At 39.0% G+C, this 21,222-nt stretch overlaps 1 protein-coding gene across 5 annotated transcripts in view; it reads right to left on the bottom strand.

Annotated features, from left to right (window-relative positions):
• LOC307011088 (uncharacterized protein) overlaps positions 1 to 21,222 on the bottom strand; it is a 180,938-nt gene that overhangs the window by 108,094 nt on the left and 51,622 nt on the right. For all 5 annotated transcript variants that reach the window (XM_079636408.1, XM_079636409.1, XM_079636406.1 and 2 more), the window contains 3 exons: positions 19,429 to 19,458; positions 15,665 to 15,691; positions 15,315 to 15,368 (listed from right to left, as the gene is read on the bottom strand). In XM_079636408.1, coding sequence (XP_079492534.1) covers positions 15,315 to 15,368; positions 15,665 to 15,691; positions 19,429 to 19,458 — 111 coding nt within the window. The remainder of the gene's footprint in view (positions 1 to 15,314; positions 15,369 to 15,664; positions 15,692 to 19,428; positions 19,459 to 21,222) is intronic.

Here is a 21,222-nt window from a genome sequence, read left to right as displayed (position 1 = left end):
TACCTACAAGACTACAGTACTGTGAAAACTTGAGTAAAAATGCTGTAAAGTGAGGAAAATGCTTTTCCCTCCACAAACGCACGTTGGTAAATTAGGGAATGAACTTGTGCTCGGAGGACGGGGCAGATCAGCAAAAAGAGGAGGCGTGTTCCGGCGCAAACGTTCCCTGGTGCTATTTTACAGTTTCACAAAACAATTCCACCACAGACCAGGAAAAACCTAGTCTAAAGTCAGTGGCGCGTTATTCAGATGCTATTTTAAGGGCGCATGCTTGGCCATAATGTAGCGTGTGCACAACGCGCATACACTTTGCTTCTCTCATCTACACAGACGCAGCAGTGCATATTTTTGCAAACCATACATAATTACAAGGAAAGCTATTACCGCATTGTGGTGTCCATGAAGATTTGAAAAAAATAGGCATAAATCTAGCTTGCACATTTACCCAAATTATTCAGGCTAATTGTAGTAATGACGGATCAAACCTGTTTGATCAATAGTGGCAAGACACATGGGTATATAAGGACATCTGACAAAGTGGGTTGTCCATCAAGAACCAGGAAACAAAATTCTGAAGACTGCGAAATCACCTTTACCATCATGTAAGTTGCGTGCGCCTGGTAAATCCGCCGTTATAATAGCAATCTGCCATGGAACAAGCGTGCCTGCTCTTAAAGGTAATGTGAGATGACGCTCTGATTGGTTTATTTCACGTTACGCCCAAACCACAACTATGAGTAATGTAGCTACTTCAGACCAACCCATTTTAGATTTGCGTCGAGCGCAAGAGTCATTTATCCCGCTGGTAAAATAGCAACAGCGCCTAAAATACGCCCATAAAGTTACTTGCGTTTCGTGTATGATACTTGCGTTTCAGATCGTTAAAATAGGGCCCTTTGTGTTTAACAGCTTTTGTCCAGGTACACTTGCACATAGTTTATAGCTTTACAGGAAGGTTTCTTTGCGTCTTGGAGACGTTGCTGCAGTTCTTCTGGATTTAGTCTGTCTCAGTTTTTTCTGTTTCTTCATGTAAAAACTGATGTACTCTGTGATGGTGAGATCAGATCTCCGTGTGGAGCATACCGGCTGTTCTCAGACTCCATGTGCATACAAAAATGTCACTGGATTATTACAATAAATGTCACAATGAATGTTTAAAAATGTATAATGATATTTCCTAATTCATATAACTACATCAATGCTCCATTTACTGCTAAAAGAGTTTAACTTGTATTGGACACCAAATGTTCCTTTGATATTAGACTTCAAATATTAAACAAGCAGTTTAAACAAAAGCAGTTAAATTAACCACCATTTACACTGTCTCAAATATCTTCAGGCCCTCCTCCACTGCACTGTCCAAATACAGAGGGGTGAACACGCATCAGGAGTCTCCAAGGTCAATAACCTCACCCTACAGGTTCCCGTCAAAAGGTCACCGGCATGTGTGCAGCCTAATCTAACACAGCTAGCCAATGAAATACGCTGCCAACTGGTCCACATCCCGCTGGTACGTCTCATTCTCCAACTGTCTGTCTTTGACAGGACACACACAGCAATGCACATACGGAACGGCCCACAGGGCGGCCGTTATTAGCAGCCTCAGTGCTAAAACAAATACCACCGCTTTATATCCTGTCAAAGCCTTGGTGAAAAAGGATTGTTAGTAGTATACTGAATTTATCTTGAGGTCAAACAAAGATCTGGCTCATGACCACATAGCTCAGTTGGGCGGCACTGAGTGTTAAGACATCCTCATGACATGTGGTCTCGGAAAAGCGAATCGCTGTTCTGCCTGCGTATTCGCAGACTTTGCAAAGGCGTGAGGAGACTTACAGAGGAGGAGGACGGTGACCTTGCATCACCTTGTCCGCACACAGAGAGATTAGAAGATATGGCACAACAGAGAGGGGGAAGGAAATAAAAAACATGCATAACACTTGCTAATCCGCAATGCAAGGCTTTAGCCATCGTCTCATGTAAGGAAATAAGGTTTGATTTAGAGAACCACGCTCAAAAGACAGCAAAGACAGCAGTAGTGTTGTCAAAAGTACCGACTTCGGTACAAAGTCGGTACTGAAGCTTTAAAAACGTGACGATACCAGCATTTCCCTCTACATCCCTCTACGCGCTCAACATACATGTCTCTGATTGGCCATTGTGTTCACACGTTCGACATATATGTCTCTGATTGGCCATTGCGTTCACGTGCTCAACATATATGTCTCTGATTGGCCATTGCGTTCACCTGCTCAACATATATGTCTCTGATTGGCCATTGCGTTCACGTGCTCAACATATATGTCTCTGATTGGCCATTGCGTTCACCTGCTCAACATATATGTCTCTGATTGGCCATTGCGTTCACGTGCTCAATATAAATGTCTCTGATTGGCCATTGTGTTCAAGCGCTCAACATATATGTCTCTGATTGGCCATTGCGTTCACGTGCTCAACATATGTCTCTGATTGGCCATTGTGTTCACGTGCTCAACATATATGTCTCTGATTGGCCTTTGCGTTCACACGCTCAACATATAGGTCTCTGATTGGCCATTGCGTTTACGTGCTCAACATATATGTCTCTGATTGGCCATTGCGTTCACGCGCTCAACATATATGTCTCTGATTGGCCTTTGCGTTCACGCGCTCAACATATATGTCTCTGGTTGGCCATTGCGTTCACGCGCTCAAAATATATGTCTCTGGTTGGCCATTGTGTTCATGTGCTCAACATATATGTCTCTGATTGGCCTTTGTGTTCACGTGCTCAACATATGTCTCTTTTTGGCCATTGTGTTCACCCACTCAACATTTATGTCTGTGATTGGCTACAATGATCAACGCTTCAAAGACATGTTGTCTCCACCGAACGCTTACACAGATACACACGGGAGCGTTTGAAAGCAGTGGCGGATCCGTCAATAAGCACATACATATGGGATACGGTGATAGACGCCAGCTTTCAAACGCTTTTTTTTGTGGGATACTTGTACACGTGTTAGAGCATGCACTTAATTAAGGTTTAATTTAATAATAATCAATCAAAATAATACATTTTCATAGGCTTTAGTAATGACACAGCCATGAAACAAAATCTGAATGCAGGTGGTATAAGGAAGCTAAATTTAAGGAGGGAATATCTCATTATAGCGAGCATCTAATTGGACAAAAAACTGTGTAGTGCAAGTCATCAATAAGGACTCAAAATGCATTTATCTACACTAGCATATAGATGACTTCAAAGCTAACAGATACAAACTAAAAGCCACAGAACTCTATTTGATTTCATAGGGTTGCAGAAACCCTTCAGGCTGATCAGGATTTACTTAAATAATGCTAACAGTTAGACTCATTTGGAAAAGTGGAAACCTAGAAATAAAAATGACAATTTAACTTTTAAAAGTATTCACACAAAGCTACATTTGTGTGGCTACAGTCTACAGGAGCTCAGCTGTCACTAAAGAAACGGTCCACCCGAAAACGTTTGTGTCAGTATAAATATGTGCGATTACCATTCATTCCCTCTCAAGCACAAACAGCAGGGCATCCACTTTAAATTAACCTACAGTTTCCTTACTGTATGCAAATAGCTTTTCAGTACCACTTGAGATAGCATCGTACGTTCAATAAGAGAAAATTGTATTTCCACTCAGCTCCACCATCTACTTTGTCTGTTTATATTGTAATCACAGGCTGAGAATAGAATGTAATTACTTGCTATTGTTTAGAAAACACATGCAATATGTTATACGATGACAATACCAAATCTGTGAAGCTTTGCGGAAAATTCTGGATGATTGCAATCCATTTTCACAGCACGCAAAACTGTCAAATCCGCAGGTCAAATGACTTATACAAAACCGTAGCTATCTGACCGTGGCCATCCGTTCGGCACATCGCAGCACGAGGTTCCCATCAATTATTTAAAGGGCACAAATTGATATCACTGCTGCTGGATCCTCTAGTTACGAGGTGATATTCTCTTACAGCGGCCATCAACCACGAACAGCTGGGGAAAACCTCCAAGACACGACACGGAGTGACCTAGTAACATGCTCACTAGTTGATCCACTAGTACTCAGTCTGATTTCACTCCCTCATGTTTTATAGCATGTATCACATGGCTAATCGTTTCTAGGCGCCTGCTGAGATGCATGTAGAGCCGGACACATGCCATCTGTTGGGGCTAATAGTAAGATTTTGAGAGTCATTAGAAGGTCACACAAAAGATTTTCATCAACAGAACTAATCCTTAAATCCTAAATGTTTTTTTTTTAAGTAAATACAAATATTAAATAACTAACATACCTAAACAAACAAGTAAACAAGTAAACAAATCAATCAATGTAGGCCTGGAAAATGAAATTAGAAATGAGTGAAAATACAAATCATATACATTTTCGAAACTATTTGATTAGGTAGAAATGTATGTGTGCAATTTGAATTTAAGGACATGTAAAACGTATAGTAGGATTTTAGAAGTCATTAGAAGGTCACACAAATTATCGTCATTAACATAACTAGCCATACGAGTGAGTGAGTGAGTGAGTGAGTGAGTGAGTGAGTGAGTGAGTGAGTGAGTGAGTGAGTGAGTGAGTGAGTGAGTGAGTGAGTGAGTGAGTGAGTGAGTGAGTGAGTGAGTGAGTGAATGAGTGAGTGTCTTAGTGACTGAGGAGTGACTCAGGGACTGAGGCTGCATCCGAAATCTCATACTTAAGTGAATGACTGAGTCAGTGAGTCAGTGAGTCAGTGAGTGAGTGAGTGAGTGAGTGAGTGACTGAGTGACTGAGAGTCAGTCAGTGAGTGAGTGAGTGAGTGAGTGAGTGAGTGAGTGAGTGAGTGAGTGAGTGAATGTCTTAGTGACTGAGGAGTGACTCAGGGACTGAGGCTGCATCCGAAATCTCATACTTAAGTGAATGACTGAGTCAGTGAGTCAGTGAGTGAGTGAGTGAGTGAGTGAGTGACTGAGTGACTGAGAGTCAGTCAGTGAGTGAGTGAGTGAGTGAGTGAGTGAGTGAGTGAGTGAGTGAGTGAGTGAGTGAGTGAGTGAGTGAATGTCTTAGTGACTGAGGAGTGACTCAGGGACTGAGGCTGCATCCGAAATCTCATACTTAAGTGAATGACTGAGTCAGTGAGTCAGTGAGTCAGTGAGTCAGTGAGTCAGTGAGTGAGTGAGTGAGTGAGTGAGTGAGTGAGTGAGTGAGTGAGTGAGTGAGTGAGTGAGTGACTGAGTGAGTGAGTGAGTGAGTGAGTGAGTGAGTGAGTGAGTGAGTGAGTGAGTGAGTGAGTGAGTGAGTGAGTGAGTTTCTTAGTGACTGAGGAGTGACTCAGGGACTGAGGCTGCATCCGAAATCTCATACTTAAGTGAATAACTGAGTCAGTCAGTGAGTGAGTGAGTGAGTGAGTCAGTGAGTGAGTGAGTGAGTGAGTGAGTGAGTGAGTGAGTGAGTGAGTGAGTGAGTGAGTGAGTGAGTGAGTGAGTGAGTGAGTTAGTGAGTGAGTGAGTGAGTGAGTGAGTGAGTGAGTGAGTGAGTGAGTGAGTGACTGAGTGACTGACTGACTGAGTGTCTTAGTGACTGAGGAGTGACTCAGGGACTGAGGCTGCATCCAAAATATCATATTTCCCTACTATATAGTAGGTGAAAACAGTATGTGACTGTTTTGTCCAAATTCACAGTACTCATAAATGAGTGGGCAAAAAGCACCCGGATTAACCAACTACTTCCGGCGAGATTCTGAAATGAGCATATGATGGACACTTTACTATCCCATGAGGCCACGGGAGAGGATTTGTGAATGGCATTAAAGCAACGCAACTGACACTGGTAGGTCACATGATAATGACAACATGGCAAATGTAGTACATCCAGATTACATAAATACAACACACATTCATACTATATAGAACATAATTTTTTTATCGATTGTTAAGTAATTACTTATTCAAAATAAGTACCTTCTCAAGTTAGGATGGTATATGGTAATTTCCCATAGTGCTTTACTCCTGTGGCTGAGCATGTTGAGACATTTTACAGGCAACTGGAGATGAAAGACCAAACGGATCACTGCCATTGATCAGTAGGAATGAGGTATTACAACAAGTTGCGTGCTACAGTAACGGCTCATTTTCTACAGCTGCAGTCTTCAATCTTCATTAACATTTTGACTCGACTACAATTAGCCCAAGAGTCACTAATTACATACATCACCACAATTAGCGGATTCATTATGCTCCTTTTTCACCGAGTAACACTTTTGCTAAGATAAAAGGAGCAATTATGATGCCTGCACCCTCCGCTCAAATCCCACAGCAGAAATATAACATGTCAGTATTTCAGTATCTTCTATGCACATAGTGGGAGTCTCACATTCCCTCTGCTGTGTTAACAAAGAAGGGAATAAACCTGAAAATATTCCATTAACTCAAATGAAAGAGCATGGCGCAACCAAGGCCAAAGTCATGGGTTAGATTCTCACAAAAACTGATGATGCTTTAAGATAGATAGAATGAATGAACGATAGAACGAACGAGCGATATAGAATGAACGATTGAACGAACGATAGAACATACTAACTATAGAAGGAATGAATGATAGGACGGGCGATCGAACAAACAATAGATAGAACAAATGAACAAACAAACGCATGAGCGATAGATAGAATGAACAATAGAATGAAAGATCGAACAAACGATATACAAAACGAACAACAGAACAAACAAACAAACGATAGACAGAATGAACGATAGAATGATCAATCGATAGAACGTATAATATAACAAAGACAGAATGGACGATAGAAAGAACAAATGAATGATCAAACGAAATGGCGGATGATAGATAGAATTAACGATCAATCGATACAGATAGATAGAATGAATGATATATAGAATGAACGATAGAACGAACGACAGATACAGTATAACGTTAAAAAAATTATAAAACAAACGAATGATAGATAGAACAAATGAATGAACGAACTAACTATTGATCGATCGATCAAGCCAGAGAGTCATTTGTGCCTACTGTCAACACATCAATTTATATTATCTGTCTATATATGTCTATCTATCCAAAAATTATAGTCTATCCATCAATTGTAAAAATGTAATGTCTTGTAAGTCGCTTTGGATAAAAGCACCTGATAAATGAATAAACGTATGTAAGCTTCAAGTTGTTGATTTCACATCTCATAGGTCAATTTATTTATAATAGATAAACAATAAAGCATGGTAGTATATATCCACTGAGATACAGCTGCAATATTAATTGAGCTGGTAAAATAAAAATAATTAAAAAAAACCTATATATACTTATATTTATCTCTATTGCAGTGAACAATCCTAATTGTCAAATGCTTGGCTTTGACGAAGCCGTTTAGATTTTACAAAATGGATCCAAACTGATGATTTAATTTAAAGATGATTTATGCTGCATACAAAAGCAGATTTGTACATTAGTGTATAGAGTGTGCTCTCCATGTCCTTCGCCGCTTAGTGAAGAGTTTGAAGCTCCTATTTGACAATACTCTGCATCCCACTAGCTTTAACAGGCGATGAACACCATTATATGCGAGTGTGAGGTGAACGCACACATTGAAGAACATCTACACTGAACCCACACATGAGTGTGTGCCAGCCAGAGCCAGGGCAGCGCTGAACGCTGGAGAACTTGGCAGAACATTAAACGAGAACATGCTCCGTGTATGTTCTGGCTCAGGGGCGAACGCACTGTGATACGCAAGTGTGGGCTGTTGCTTTTCTGTCTCCTAATAAAACCATCTATTTACTGTGGGTGTATTACAGAGGTGTGTGCCCTCTCTGTTTACCCAAGCACACACAAACGCACTCCCACACACACCTGCAGCACAAGTAGCCGTTCTCCAGCTCGATTCTGACTAATTGCGCAAATGTGTGTCAGCTGAAGTTGGCAGTTGACTGAGTGTAAGGTAAACTGGCAGTCTGGTTGCCATGGCATGCGTGCCCGTGCTTTTCTACGTCCTGCGGATCAGGAAGCCAGCAGCAAAAAGCTTTGCACACCATTCCATGCACTGATGAATATTTCAGTGTGCCGCCATCGGGAAAGAGAGAGAAATCCTTTTTTTTTTTTTTTTCTGCTGGCACTCCTCTGCTTCCTGTTTGATCTCTTGCAGCGTGTCACACGGTCCCAAAGTCCTCCAGTTTTGCTCATCGTGTGGTGTCGGTGCCATCCATAATGGATAAAAGTAAGCCTTTTCACATTACTATTCATGCCTTTTCTCCTAGTGCAATCCAGTCGCACTCGCAACGCATTATTATTTAAATCAGCTCGATGCCACCCTCCAACATAAACAGACACGTAAACGACAAACTCGGACACACACACACACACACACACGCGCATGTATACACACCAAAGTGGTCTCATTAGCAGGGGCTTCACTAGACGTAAATATTCAGGGCCCATTAGCACCACGTTATAATGCAAAGCTGTCTGCAAGTAAATAATTCATGCCTGCATAAAAGGCATTATCAAGTAAAAATTTTGCGAAAATAAATGTATAATATAAAGATAATAATATAATAAGGGATAATCCACGGCTAGCTGTGCATTAAATGATTTTAATGCAGGACGTGGAGGCAAAGAACCGCCCGACGCAAAGTGCATTAAAATCGTTTAATGCACAGCTAGCCGTTGACTATCTCACTTACACACTTATTTGTGTGTGCAACCATATGTGTGTGCGCTACACTGAAAGTGCATTCATTTAGAAACAGTGATAAAACTGACTTGGAACTACCTGTGCATTAAACAGTTATTCAGTTATTGCACACCTTATTAATAACAATAATAATGAATAATAACAACAATAATTAATAACAATACAATAAATAAATTAAATGCATAATATAATTAATAATATATATATATATATATATATATATATATATATATATATATATATATATATATATATATATATATATATAATCATTTGTAATGTTTATTTGTTTATAAGTGACAAATAATTCAAAACAATTATCATGGTAATAATAATAACAATAGTTAAATACTTAAAGATAATAATTAAATGCATACATTTAATAATAATACAATAAATAAACTGCATACTATAAAAATAGTGTGAGTTTGGAAACCAGAGTGGTTACAAGTTAAAATTTACACAAATAAATAGGAACTTGGGCGTATTCATTCTGTGATTTGATTAACTTTACTTGAATATGTATAATAATGTGGTTTTTATGTAAAAAAAAACACGTTTTTTTCCGTGGGAAGACAGACAGATAGCAGCAGAAGTGCGAGCAGGCGGTGAAGTACAGCACTGGGACCTGCTCTGAAAAAAGTTACCTGCTAGGTAGCAATTCATTTCCGGTGAGAGGAACGGGCGGGCAGAGTGGGCATAATCCCAAGAAACTGCTGCGGATGAGTCGAAAAGAAGCGCGTGCAAGGCTGTGTGGTCACAATTCCATGAGAGGATAAGGATATAGAAAATTTCAATATTTAGGGCTATTCAGAAAACACCTTTCATTTTGGACCAAATTAAATTGTGTGGTGGGTGGGGCAACCTAACATGACTTTGGATAGTTCTAAAACCTTTTTGCTTAATGTTTTCTCTCATTTAAGTATTTAAAAAACACAATTGTGTGAAGTTTACAAGAAAAGAAAAAAAGGGAAAATACAATTTTTAAGAGGTTAAAAAAATGAAACTACTTAAAATATATTCTCTGAAAACAAGTCGTACGCAGTTTTGTTTAGTTTACATATGTCACGGAGATGTGTGTTCGGTTGCTCAAGCGCTCGAGTTCTATTCCGGTTTTCCAACTGTAAGTTGGTAAAGAATGAAATGGATAGAATTTATTCACACCTCTACTATTGAATCCAACGTATCGTTGGCGCTCGGATTCGCTTCCATGGTGCTTTCAAGTACGACTGGCAGTCTGTGAGGTAAACTAAACGCTATTGGCTATTTGGAAAGGGGGAGGAGCCATTCAATATGTCCCACCTTAGTTTCCTGTTTCAGTGGAAATTACATCAACGCATCATACAAAGCTACGCGTTCCAAGGCACTTCAGTTGGCCTTTAAAGAATGCTTGGTTATTTCTTTTACTAGAAAACTAGATGAAAATACCAATGAATAAAATATTTTTTTGGAAGTGCGAGAACGCTCTTACCCTCTCTCTGATCTTCCATCACATAATTAACATGAGCTCTTATCCCACGGCTGGTCAGATCCATTCCATTATTATTTTAGTGTCTTTTATTGCTATATGCTTGAGTTATTACAGATATTGACATTCAGACATTATTAAGTAAACTTCATCAGCCGGATGGCAGGAGGGCTGACTCCTTTGACCCTTCCACTAAGAAATCTATGAGAAAGGCTCTCCAGCTTGCTTCGCACGTCTCAAATTTCCTGAATATATTATAAGAGATATTGTATTTGCTTAATCAGTGAGCAAGGCAGGTAACCGTAATGTGATCCCTTCCAATAACTCTGAACTATTAAAGGGATAGTTCACCAAGAAATTAATTCTGTCATTTACTCACACTTAAGTTGTTCCAAACCTGTGTGAATTTCTTTCTTCTGCTGAACACAAAATATATTTTGAAGAATATGGGTAACTAAACTGTTGATGGACCCCAATGACATCTATAGTATGGAAAAAAAATACTATGAAAGTCAGTGGGGCCCATCAACTACGGTTACCTGTTTTCTTCAAAATATATTCTTTGTATTCACAAGAAGAAAGAAATTCATACAGGTTTGGAACAACTTAAGGGTGAGTAAATGATGACAGAATTTTCATTTTCATTGAACAATGACTTCCTGTTGCTGTTGCTATGTGAGTGTGTCGTACCAAGTCACCCTGTCATGATGGAGAAGGACAAAGATGGAGTTTTAGGAGAAATGTTTGCCTGATAGTGCGTTTGATAAAACAAAATTTGGCATTTTGGGTTTTTGGCCGAAAGAGAAAAAGGGGCGAAAATGTAAGCCGAAAATATACCGCCCCACCCCTCCATGTTCGGCGATCAGTGCTGTGTTCCAGTCCAAAATTGTAAGGCCCTTCACTCGCTAACTTCCCTCCGTCTCGTTCACTCGGATGTGCGTCATTGCTGACGTTACGTTGCACGAGTGCCCACTTCTGGCGGAAACTGCCATGGGCTGAATTGGAACGTCCCAAGCCCTTGATCACTTGGAATCAGCAATGGAGTTTTTTTTTAAAATCCCTTTAAGAATTTGTTTAATGCAGCATCCAAATGTATAAAGGTGTGTTTGGGTTGTTTTAAATACAAAATATATAATTAATACATCATGAGTTGTTTGTTGTGGTGGTGATTATACGCGATCTCTGGTGACATCACAATCGTACTGCATTGTGGGACATATAGGTGCCTGAAGTGTACATATGAAGTAGACTCGCTCCCTCTGTCAAAATCGAGGGAACAAGGGTCTGTCCATATAAACTTCCCTCGTCCACTTCACGAAGTGGAACGCACTTCAAAATGGCGGCAGGGATTCCCCCGAGGAGAAGTGCTTAGGGAAGTTTGCAAGTGCGTGTCTAAAAGTGCCCAGGTTCCAAGAGTGAGTCTTTTCCATAGACAGTATATAAACGATCTTTTCCGCTCAGTGTGTGCGCCGCACTCTTCGTTCCGTGTTCTGCTCAATGTTCCGCTCCGCGTTTACGCGTTCTGCTCTGTTGTTCAGAAAAAAATTTCTGTTAAATCTTAGTAGTTGCATAGAACTGAATGAAGAATAATATATTGATATATTGAGTTTAATATTATTTGAATATAGGGCTATTTTCTGTTCTTCTTTTTTTCTGTGTTTAATTTAATTAGGTGATTCTACGTTTAAATATTGATGATTACAAGCTTGGGGGAAATGCGATTAATTGTAATTAATTACAACAAATTGTGCAATTCGTTTTTTTTTTTTTTTTGATTCCCAGCCCTAGTGTGTGTGTGTGTGTGTGTGTGTGTGTGTGTGTGTGTGTGTGTGTGTGTGTGTGTGTGTGTGCGTGTGTGTGTGCGTGTGTGTGTGTGTTCTGTTGATTTCTGGGCACTATATGCAGAAAAAAGGGCACCAGGACACTTACATGCACAATTGTCAATGCTGTAACCTCTTGGTTGGCTGCCAAAATAAATCCAAGCAAATAAATGCTTACGCTTGTCGTGTGACACAGGCTAAAGAGTTAACCTTGCTAGAAGCGAAATACTCACTGCCGCAAAGATGGCAGCCGAGAATGACTGATAGTGGTGTGGAGAATGAGAGCTGCTAATTGGGTGAGAGTCTCTCGCCAGTCGTCTAGAAGGCCAGTAATAATGACCCGTGTCCCTCCTTTCCCCAAATAGCCTCCAAGACTGCAGAGCGCCGCAGTCCTGCTCAACAAGTTACCCGGCTGCATGTGACTCGCCAAATATAACCCGAAACCTTACCACATCCCTGCTTGCCGTGAAGCTGTGCAGTCATCAAAGCAAAAGTTATTTATAGGGCCAAATAGTGTCTTTTGCAACAAAACAACATACTTGACACTGATTTAAATGACAGTCGGAAAAGAATTCAGTCTAACTAAGTCTCGCGGCAAGCTAACTCGCGTGGGCGGTAAACGCTAGCACGATCCCTCGCGAGCGCAGAGAATTTAATGAATTCGCAGGGTGCCGACCACAAGATCAATAGAACACAGCGTCTGGATTCTAAACAGCTTTTTTCTGTAACACCACCCAATTAAAGAGGAATCATGTTGGTAGAAGCTGACATTATGTTCAGAATTTTGCAAGAAAGGTCATATGCTTGTAGTGGCCTTTTAATCTCGCAGAAGGTAGGGGTACAAACAAAGTGTGCTTGTTTTTAGAGAAAAGTTTAGTAAAACGCTTAATTGTTTGTAAAAAAAAAAAAGTGCATATGCGTCATTGTGCCTCGAAAGTACAGTACACTTCTTGTTTTGTTCTCGAAGCGAGACAGCACTGCCTAGTGGGAAAAAACTATACCAAAATGTATTTTAAAACTAAGATGGTACAAATCTATTAACATATTTACTGACACCACTTGACACATACTGACATAAATATTATAATTAAACTTTATTTGGGGTAGTATTTTTTGCCAAAATGCAAATTTCTTAATATTAAAGGACAAATTCGGTATTTTACACTTAAAGCCCTGTTTTCAGATAGTTTCTGATGAAATAGAACGGTTAAGATTGAAATTTGAACAAACTTTTATGACTGACTTTCTTCTGGGGAACACAACACATATTTTAACATAAGCGTAAATCATGAGCATTATGAGCAAATGATTATTTTGTGGGCGAACTTCTGTGAAATATGATTATTGAATTTTGGACAGACAGAAATTCTGATTTTAAAAAGTCTAAAGAACAAAATCCATTTCCTTTAACAACAAAGTGAACTGTGGTCGCTTTGCATGTCAGCCAATTGGCTCTTCCTGGTTCTCAGCCACTGTGTGCCAGATCCAGATCGTATGCCAAACGTCTGGATATTCAAGACTAATAATAGCAGAGCTCAACAATAAGGATGGATCTGCTGGCCCGGGGCCGGTTTGACAGTGTTTCAGGCCAGATGACAGAACTGTCACAAAATTTTACACTCACTTATACAACCATTTGTTATGCCTTGCAAACTCGTAATGATTTTGTTGTAGTTTTCCAGCAAAAGTACAGAAATTACGATTATCTTTTCTTCCCTATTGTGACGTACATCTGAGTGAAACAAGAAAAAAACGTAGGCCGGGACTTGATTTTGTCCATTGGGACTTGATTGGATTGTTGGACAATCGTCATTTGCGATTGGTCGATCTCATGTGAGTGACAGGTTGTCCCGCCCTCGCGCCAGTAAAGACATTATTGAGAAGAGATGTTATTTTGATTAAGGATTATTACGAGGGCACATGAATAAAAAATAATGATGTGCACGGATAAATTATTTATAATAAATACTCCCTTAAAAGTAAGAATTGTCAATATTTGCATGGTGACTAATGAATTTATGTGGAGTTAGATAGTATAATTCCTAGCTTTCTAATTTCAAGCAAATTTTCATTTAAAAAAAAAGAAAAGAAAAAAAGTATAAAATATTTTTAAATGCATTTAAATAATTTGACAAAAATAACAGCAATTTAAAAAATAAATATAAAACTAAAATAAATATTTAAAAGAATAGTTAACTTAAAAATGAAAATCATGTCATCATTTACTCACCCTCAAGTTTTTTCAAACCTGTGTGAATTTCTTTCTTCTGCTGAACACAAAGAAAGATATTTTGAAGAATATCGGTAACCAGACAGTTTTGGACCCCATTGACTTCTATTGTATTTTTTACCGTCATTCTTCAAAATATCTTTATTTGTGTTCAGCAGAAGAAAGAAATTCACACAGGTTTGAAACAACTTAAGGGCGAGTAAATGATGACAGAATTTTAATTTTTAAGTTAACTATTCCTTAAATAATCCTTATTGTTTTGCCCTGAATACAGAGACCAATTGTAGACTTGAACAGGGAATTGTTCAGCCATTCCTAGTGGAAACGCTCCCAACCAGTGTGGACAAAATCCAGATGTCTATGGCACGGTGCATCACTCAATCCATCACTGAACTGAAAAATACCCAACAGTGTCATGATAACACTCCAGTGAACACCACTGCAGAGGATAATAAATATTCATTCATTCTGTTGAATGGGTTTAATGCTGCTCTTACAGTCCCTGCGGCGGACCCAAGTATTCTCCTCCATCTAAGTGGCATGCATTTTTAATACTTTTTATCACATTCAAGGGAGTCGAGAAACAACTGTACGCCATTCAGGACCATTAACCACTCGAGGAGCCGAGATAACATTTGCGTTAACAGGTGTTAGCGTGCCTCTGGTGAAATGGCTCAACGGCTTAGGTAATTCAAATAAGCGGAACACGCAACTGCAATTTGTTGCAGGCAGTCAAATCTCACATAAAGCTTTTTCGGGCCGTGAGCAGAGCAACAATTTAACCCTTGGCCGGTGGCATTGAGAAACAAAGGATAAAATCAATAACGAAACAGTATCGTTTTCTCAATACGTTCGAGCATGTCGCGATTGAACCGTAAACCACACTTGAGATTGCTGGGGTTGGCCATTCGGGCTGTCAGTCTACGGTTGAATATTCAGAGTCATTCCCATGAGACCAGGCCCACACAGAGGTCTCCGATCTTTTTTCTCGTTCCAGCTGCTGCCGGGTGACTCGCTGACGGGTCGGTCACACAAACACATATGCAACATGGATCCAGCCCACACAGGCAGCGACCTGCTTTGGTTTACTCACCCTTTTGCCCTCTTTCCCTGGTGCTCCTGGTTGACCGGGCAGGCCAGGATCTCCCTGGGGAAGATGGGTAATGGATCAGGAATCTAGTTCTCAGAAAACATCGCAGGCTAGTCTGGATCTAGCCGTCTGTGGTCATAATTGCCCTCAAAAAACATGATTAGATCCAGAAGCAACATTGATGTGAATATGAGCACATAGCAGCTGGCTCTGCCTGGACGGGTTTACATGTCGGCGCTTATTAAAGTGCTGAGAGACAGATGTTTAAACGGCATGTTCACAACTCATGGGTGAACTTCGTTATGGAAGGAAAAAAAAAATCAATTCATAAAAAATGCTGTTGAAGCGCTTACCTTTTCTCCAGGAACTCCTTGGGAACCCTGCAAAAAAAAAAAAAAAAAAAGACAAATTTGAATGATTTTTAATATTCAAGCAAAACAATTGGTGTCATAAATGTTTTAATCTCTTATGCGCACCAAAACTGCATTTACTTGATATACAGTAAAATCAGTAATATTGTGAAATTTTATTACAATTAAAAAAAACATTTTCTATTTTAACCCGTTTAATCCCACCGGTCACAATTGTGACCGCATATTTTTTCTTATTTCTGGAAGCTCTAAAAGTGTTGTTATTGGCTTTGGGCAAGAAATTCAACGTTTAAAAGAAAAAATAGATTGTTTTGATTAAAATTTATAAATGTCATGTGACTGGTGTGAAAGGTCACATGACTAGATCAGTGTATTTCCTGCTTGCACATCTAGAAGAAGATGTCTTCCTCACACTACTACAAAAAGTAGTATATAAAACATCTTAATTAACAGATAGAACTATCAAATTTTGTACATATATTCTTTAAAGGGTCTACTACTGATATATTTTGAGAATTGAAAAATATCAATATCCCCCCCCCCCCCCCCCCCCCCTGAATTTTCTGCAGTGGAAATTTTCTTCAGAAATATTTTTAATATGCTGATTTGCTGCTCAAGAAACATTTCTTCTTATTATCAATAGTTAAACAATTCAATTATTTAAACAATTCTGCTGATAATATATTAGGGATCAGGCTTGTGCAAAATTCAGAATTTCAGAATTGGCCTCCATTCAATTCATAAATTTGAATTGAATTGAATTGACTCCGCCCCACAGGAAGTTGAATTTGAATTTGAATGACAGGAAGTGGACTTAAATTCATGGCAATTCAAAGAAATTCCACACAGTCACACAACAGAAAGAATGTGTTGAATCTCACATACATTCAGTGTTAGGAAGGTTACTTTGGAAATTATTGCTTATTGTTATAAGTTACCCATTATAAATGTGCTTTGGATTATTTTATTTGTATTACTTTATCAATGCAAAGCAATTTCCTTTTAATTTGATTAGTAACTACCGGTAACTGAATTACACATTTTACATCAGTAATACAACTAAATACAATTACATTAATTTTGTAATTTTATATAATTTCAATATCAACTAGTCACTCCTCAACCCTGCATACATTTTGTTCTAAAATATAGATAATGATTAAATTCTTGAAATAAATTACCCCCTCAATGTTGTTTAATTAGTTTTGTTCCAATGTTATTTTCATTTCAAAGTAATCAAATGACACAAAGTGCATAATGCAATCATATCTGACATATACTGTAAAGCTTCATTGTTAAACGCTTCACTTAAAATATGTATATGAATTTCTTATATATATATGAATATTGAATTGCAATTCTGTTTCCTTTAATTCAAATTTGAATTGTAATTCTAGATCCTATTTTTGACATCAATTCAAATTCAAGAATTGAATTAGAATTCAGGAGTCATTCTCAATTCAATTCTGAATTATGCACAAGCCTGTTAGGGATATCGTGATACATTTTTTTATTTCATTTCTTTAAAGAATAGGGGGTTCAATAACACCATATATAATGAAACAGTAAAGTATTTTTGATCCATTTAATGGACCCTTGCTAAATATAAGTACTATTTTCAACAAAATAAATAAATAAATAAACTAAGTAACTTGTATTTGGTGTTATTGTATTCGGAAATGCCAGAGCTTGCAACGCAGCAATAGTTAAAGGGGTGATGAACTGAGAAATCAAATTTTCCTTGAGCTTTTGACATATAAGAGGTCATCATACTATAAGAATATCATGCAAGTATCCGAACTGAAAACGTCCTTGTTTGTCCAATAAAAGCTTTTATTGACACCAGGCACAGCGAACGACAGGTTTTTCAAAGTGGGGATCTATGACGTCAAAGGGTATCAAACACCGCCTCTGCAGAAGAAGATCAACGGCTACTTCAACACCGCCTGTTTAGCCCCGCCCACCGATTTGTGCATTACATGAAACTCATTATAATATGCAAAACTGTTATCCAATCATAGCAGTGGGCGTTTACTTCCAAGTCTTCAATGCGGCACGCCCATAAAAACCAAGCGTTTCAGGAGCTAGGCTCAAAACCAGGGTAGAAAATAGCCTATTACTTATTCATTTTGATGTTATTAAATGTAAAAACCAAGCGAACGTCATAAGTTGACCTCAGACAACAATAAAACAATAAGACCCCTTTAAAGGGAACATGAAGTGCATTGTTTTATCAAGTTTCCTGGAGTGCACTTATAATGATAGTATAATCTTTACATAAAAAATAAAAAGCCATTTCGTACCCAGATTTTAGCCTCTGATTTGAACGCTGTTTGAAGGGGCGTGTCTGCTGTGAGACTTCAGTAACGCCCACTGCTGTGATTGGCTAACATCTTTCCATATGAAATAAGTATTACATGTGGAACTCTCTCGAAAACGTTTACTATGTTTTTACAAATTATTAGTATTACTGATTATATATATATATATATATATATATATATATATATAGGTGTGTGTGTGTTTGTGTGTGTGTGTGTGTGTGTGAATTTTTTATTTTCAAAAATACATCAATACATTAAGCAAATTGAGTTGAATTAGATACAGGAATATCTGAAGCAGAAGCAGACCAAGGGCCCTATCTTGCACCCAGCGCAATTGACTTTGAACACCGACGCATGTATCATTCCTATTTTGCACCCGCGCACAGCGGACTTTTCCCTCCACAGACGCACGTCGGTAAATTAGGGAATGAACTTGCGCTCGCGGGGGCGGTTCAGGGCAAAGAGGAGCGTGTTCCGGCGCAAAACTCCCCTGTTGCTATTTTCCAGTTTTAGAAAGCAATTGCGCCACTGACCAGGAAAAAAACAGTCTAAAGACAGTGGCGCGTTGCGCGTTAGTGATATGGTATTTTAAGGGTGCGTGCTTGGCCATAATGTAGTGTGTTAACGCGCATCCACTTTGATTCTCTAATAATTATAAACAGACGCAGCAGTTTTCATTTTTGCAAATCATACATTATTACAAGGAAAAATATTAACACACGAGGGAAATCATTGTTGTGCCCGTGAAGATGTGAAGATGTGAAAAAGATCTATCTAGATTTTTAAAAAAAAAAGTCTAGATTAGGCTACACATTTACCCAAATTATACGCCTGTTTAACCGAAGCTAATTTGGGTGGGTTTCTCCCATCATCCCCAATGTCACTTCTCTGTGTTTTACAGCCCTGACGAGAACGTCGGTTTCCTCGGCTGTGAACTGCTCCTGGCGTGCGCCGGCAAATCCGCCATTATAATAGCAATCCGCCATGGAACAAGTGCGCCTGCTCTTAAAGGGAATGTGAGAGAACGCTCTGATTGGTTTATTTCACGTTACGCCCAAACCACACCTATGAATAATGAAGCTACTTCAGACCAACCCCTTTTAGATTTGCGCCAGGCGCAAGAGTCGTTTATCCCGCCGGGAAAATAGCAACAGCGCCGGGAACCGCCCACAAAGTTACTTGCACTTTGCGCTTTGACACTTGCGTTTCAGATCGTTAAAATAGGGCCCAATGTGTTTTAATACAGGCTTTCGCTATGAATCATCAAAAATTCCAAGAAAATGCAGGAAAAGGAGGATATCAGTAGTGAGGGCTGCCTTTCAAGCACTATAATAAAATTCTCATGAAAGAAAACAAACTATAATCTGCACTGCTACGTGCCGGCATTCAGTTTCAGAGCACAGACATGAAATGTGTTTTTACCTGGTCTCCTTTTTGAGCTTGCTTGTCAATCTAAGAGAAAGCAGAAGGGAAATTATAACAATGCATTTCATCAAACAGAGACGTCAATTAACTTCAGCTGTTAATAATGTTAAAACAAAGGTCAGGAACCAAGACATCTTTACAGTAAAAGGACCACATGATCACATACAGACATGTTCAGATGGCCTTTCAGATGCAGAGTAAAACAGTGTGGTGTTCTCTTACAGCTGGCATCCTCGAAAATACTGACACATCTTAGAAACAGCTGCAAAAATAGCCATTCACTCCTAGTGTCTGGTGAAAGTCAGAGAACAAGAGCTTTAAAAGCTCCTAAAACTGTCAAAATGTAACAGGGGAGGGAGAGTGACGTTAGTGTCCGTAAATGAGAGCGACAGATGTCTACGCTGGCAAGATCCAGAGAATATAAAATAACCTGAAACATTGATCAAAGCAGAAATGTCAGCTATACGCTATTTGTTTAAACCTAAATAATTTAAGCCGCTTGTTAAAATGCACTACCCGATTTACAACTTGACTATAAGAGGGAGTGGTGACGCGGCGAGTGTGTTGTCGGCTTTCACGTTTGCATCCCTGGTATTCCTGCCTGTCCTCATAAAATGTAAAATTAGCATGAGTAAATAACTGTTATGCCCCAATACAGTTCCGTTGGGGTTAGTTTGCTGTTTAGGTTACATAAAGGGGCAGAGCTGTTGTACTGCATCCTAACACTCAAAGAACATACTGTATATCCCGCTGCTGTTTTATGAGATGAAGCAGACGTGAATTATTAGCTCCCTACTTGCAGGACACGTCTAACCTCAACGGTCTGGTTGTCCTGGTCGCCCCTCAGTGAGCATGTGCTGGCTCTCCTTTGCCTCTTATTTGTTTTAGTTGTGAAGATGAAGAAAGTGAATGGCGTATTTATAGTATTAAAAAGTACGGCCCTTAACTATTTTTAACTCGAGCAACGAGTTAATAACGCATTTTAAAGGGGTGGTTAATTATGATTTCACTTTTTTTAACTTTAGTTAGTGTGTAATGTTGCTGTTTGAGCATAAACAACATTTGCAAAGTTACAACGCTCAAAGTTCAAAGCAAAGGAAGATATTTGCTTTTAAAGAAAATGACTACAACAAACGGCTGGTAGGGACTACACGACATTCTTCACGGGTTAGTGACATCACAAACCCTAAAATGTACATAAACTCCGCCCCGCAGTCCATGTTGAGAAGAGGAAAAGTTGTTGTAAAAGAGTACATTTGTGAGTCAGCTCAAACTTTAGCATCCATCTTTTCACATACAATAGAAAGTCACTCTGTGTGCATCTCACAACAGTTCCTATATGAGCGATTTATAGATAATCATGACAGAATATCCTAATTGAAGATAGTTAACTCCACATCAGCAACATAAATACATCAACTAACCATTCAGAAACGTCCTGTTGCATTCTACATGTTGTCACTTCTTCTTGAGTCTCTCCATCATTGTCTGACTCCGTTTTAACATTAAAGGCAGAACAGTTTCTCATTTTAGTGTGTGTCTGTGTGAGGTAATAGCAGCTGCTAACACACACACACACAAGCTCTTGAAACCCCGCCCTCTGCAGCAGCTCATTTGCATTTAAAGGGCCAGACACAAAACGGTGCGTTTTTGCAAATCCTCAAAAAGTGCCAACTTTAACATGCTATATAAAAATATATGTGGGGTATTGTTTGTGCTAAAACTTCACACACACGCTCTGGGGACATCAGAGATTTATTTTACATCTTGTGAAAAGGGCATTTTACCACC

This window comes from Phoxinus phoxinus (assembly GCF_949152265.1).
Source record: "Phoxinus phoxinus genome assembly, chromosome: 14".
In the NCBI taxonomy this organism is placed as follows: domain Eukaryota; kingdom Metazoa; phylum Chordata; class Actinopteri; order Cypriniformes; family Leuciscidae; genus Phoxinus; species Phoxinus phoxinus.
The sequence above is the reverse complement of the archived record's forward strand: the minus strand, read 5'-3'. Positions and strand labels throughout refer to the sequence as shown.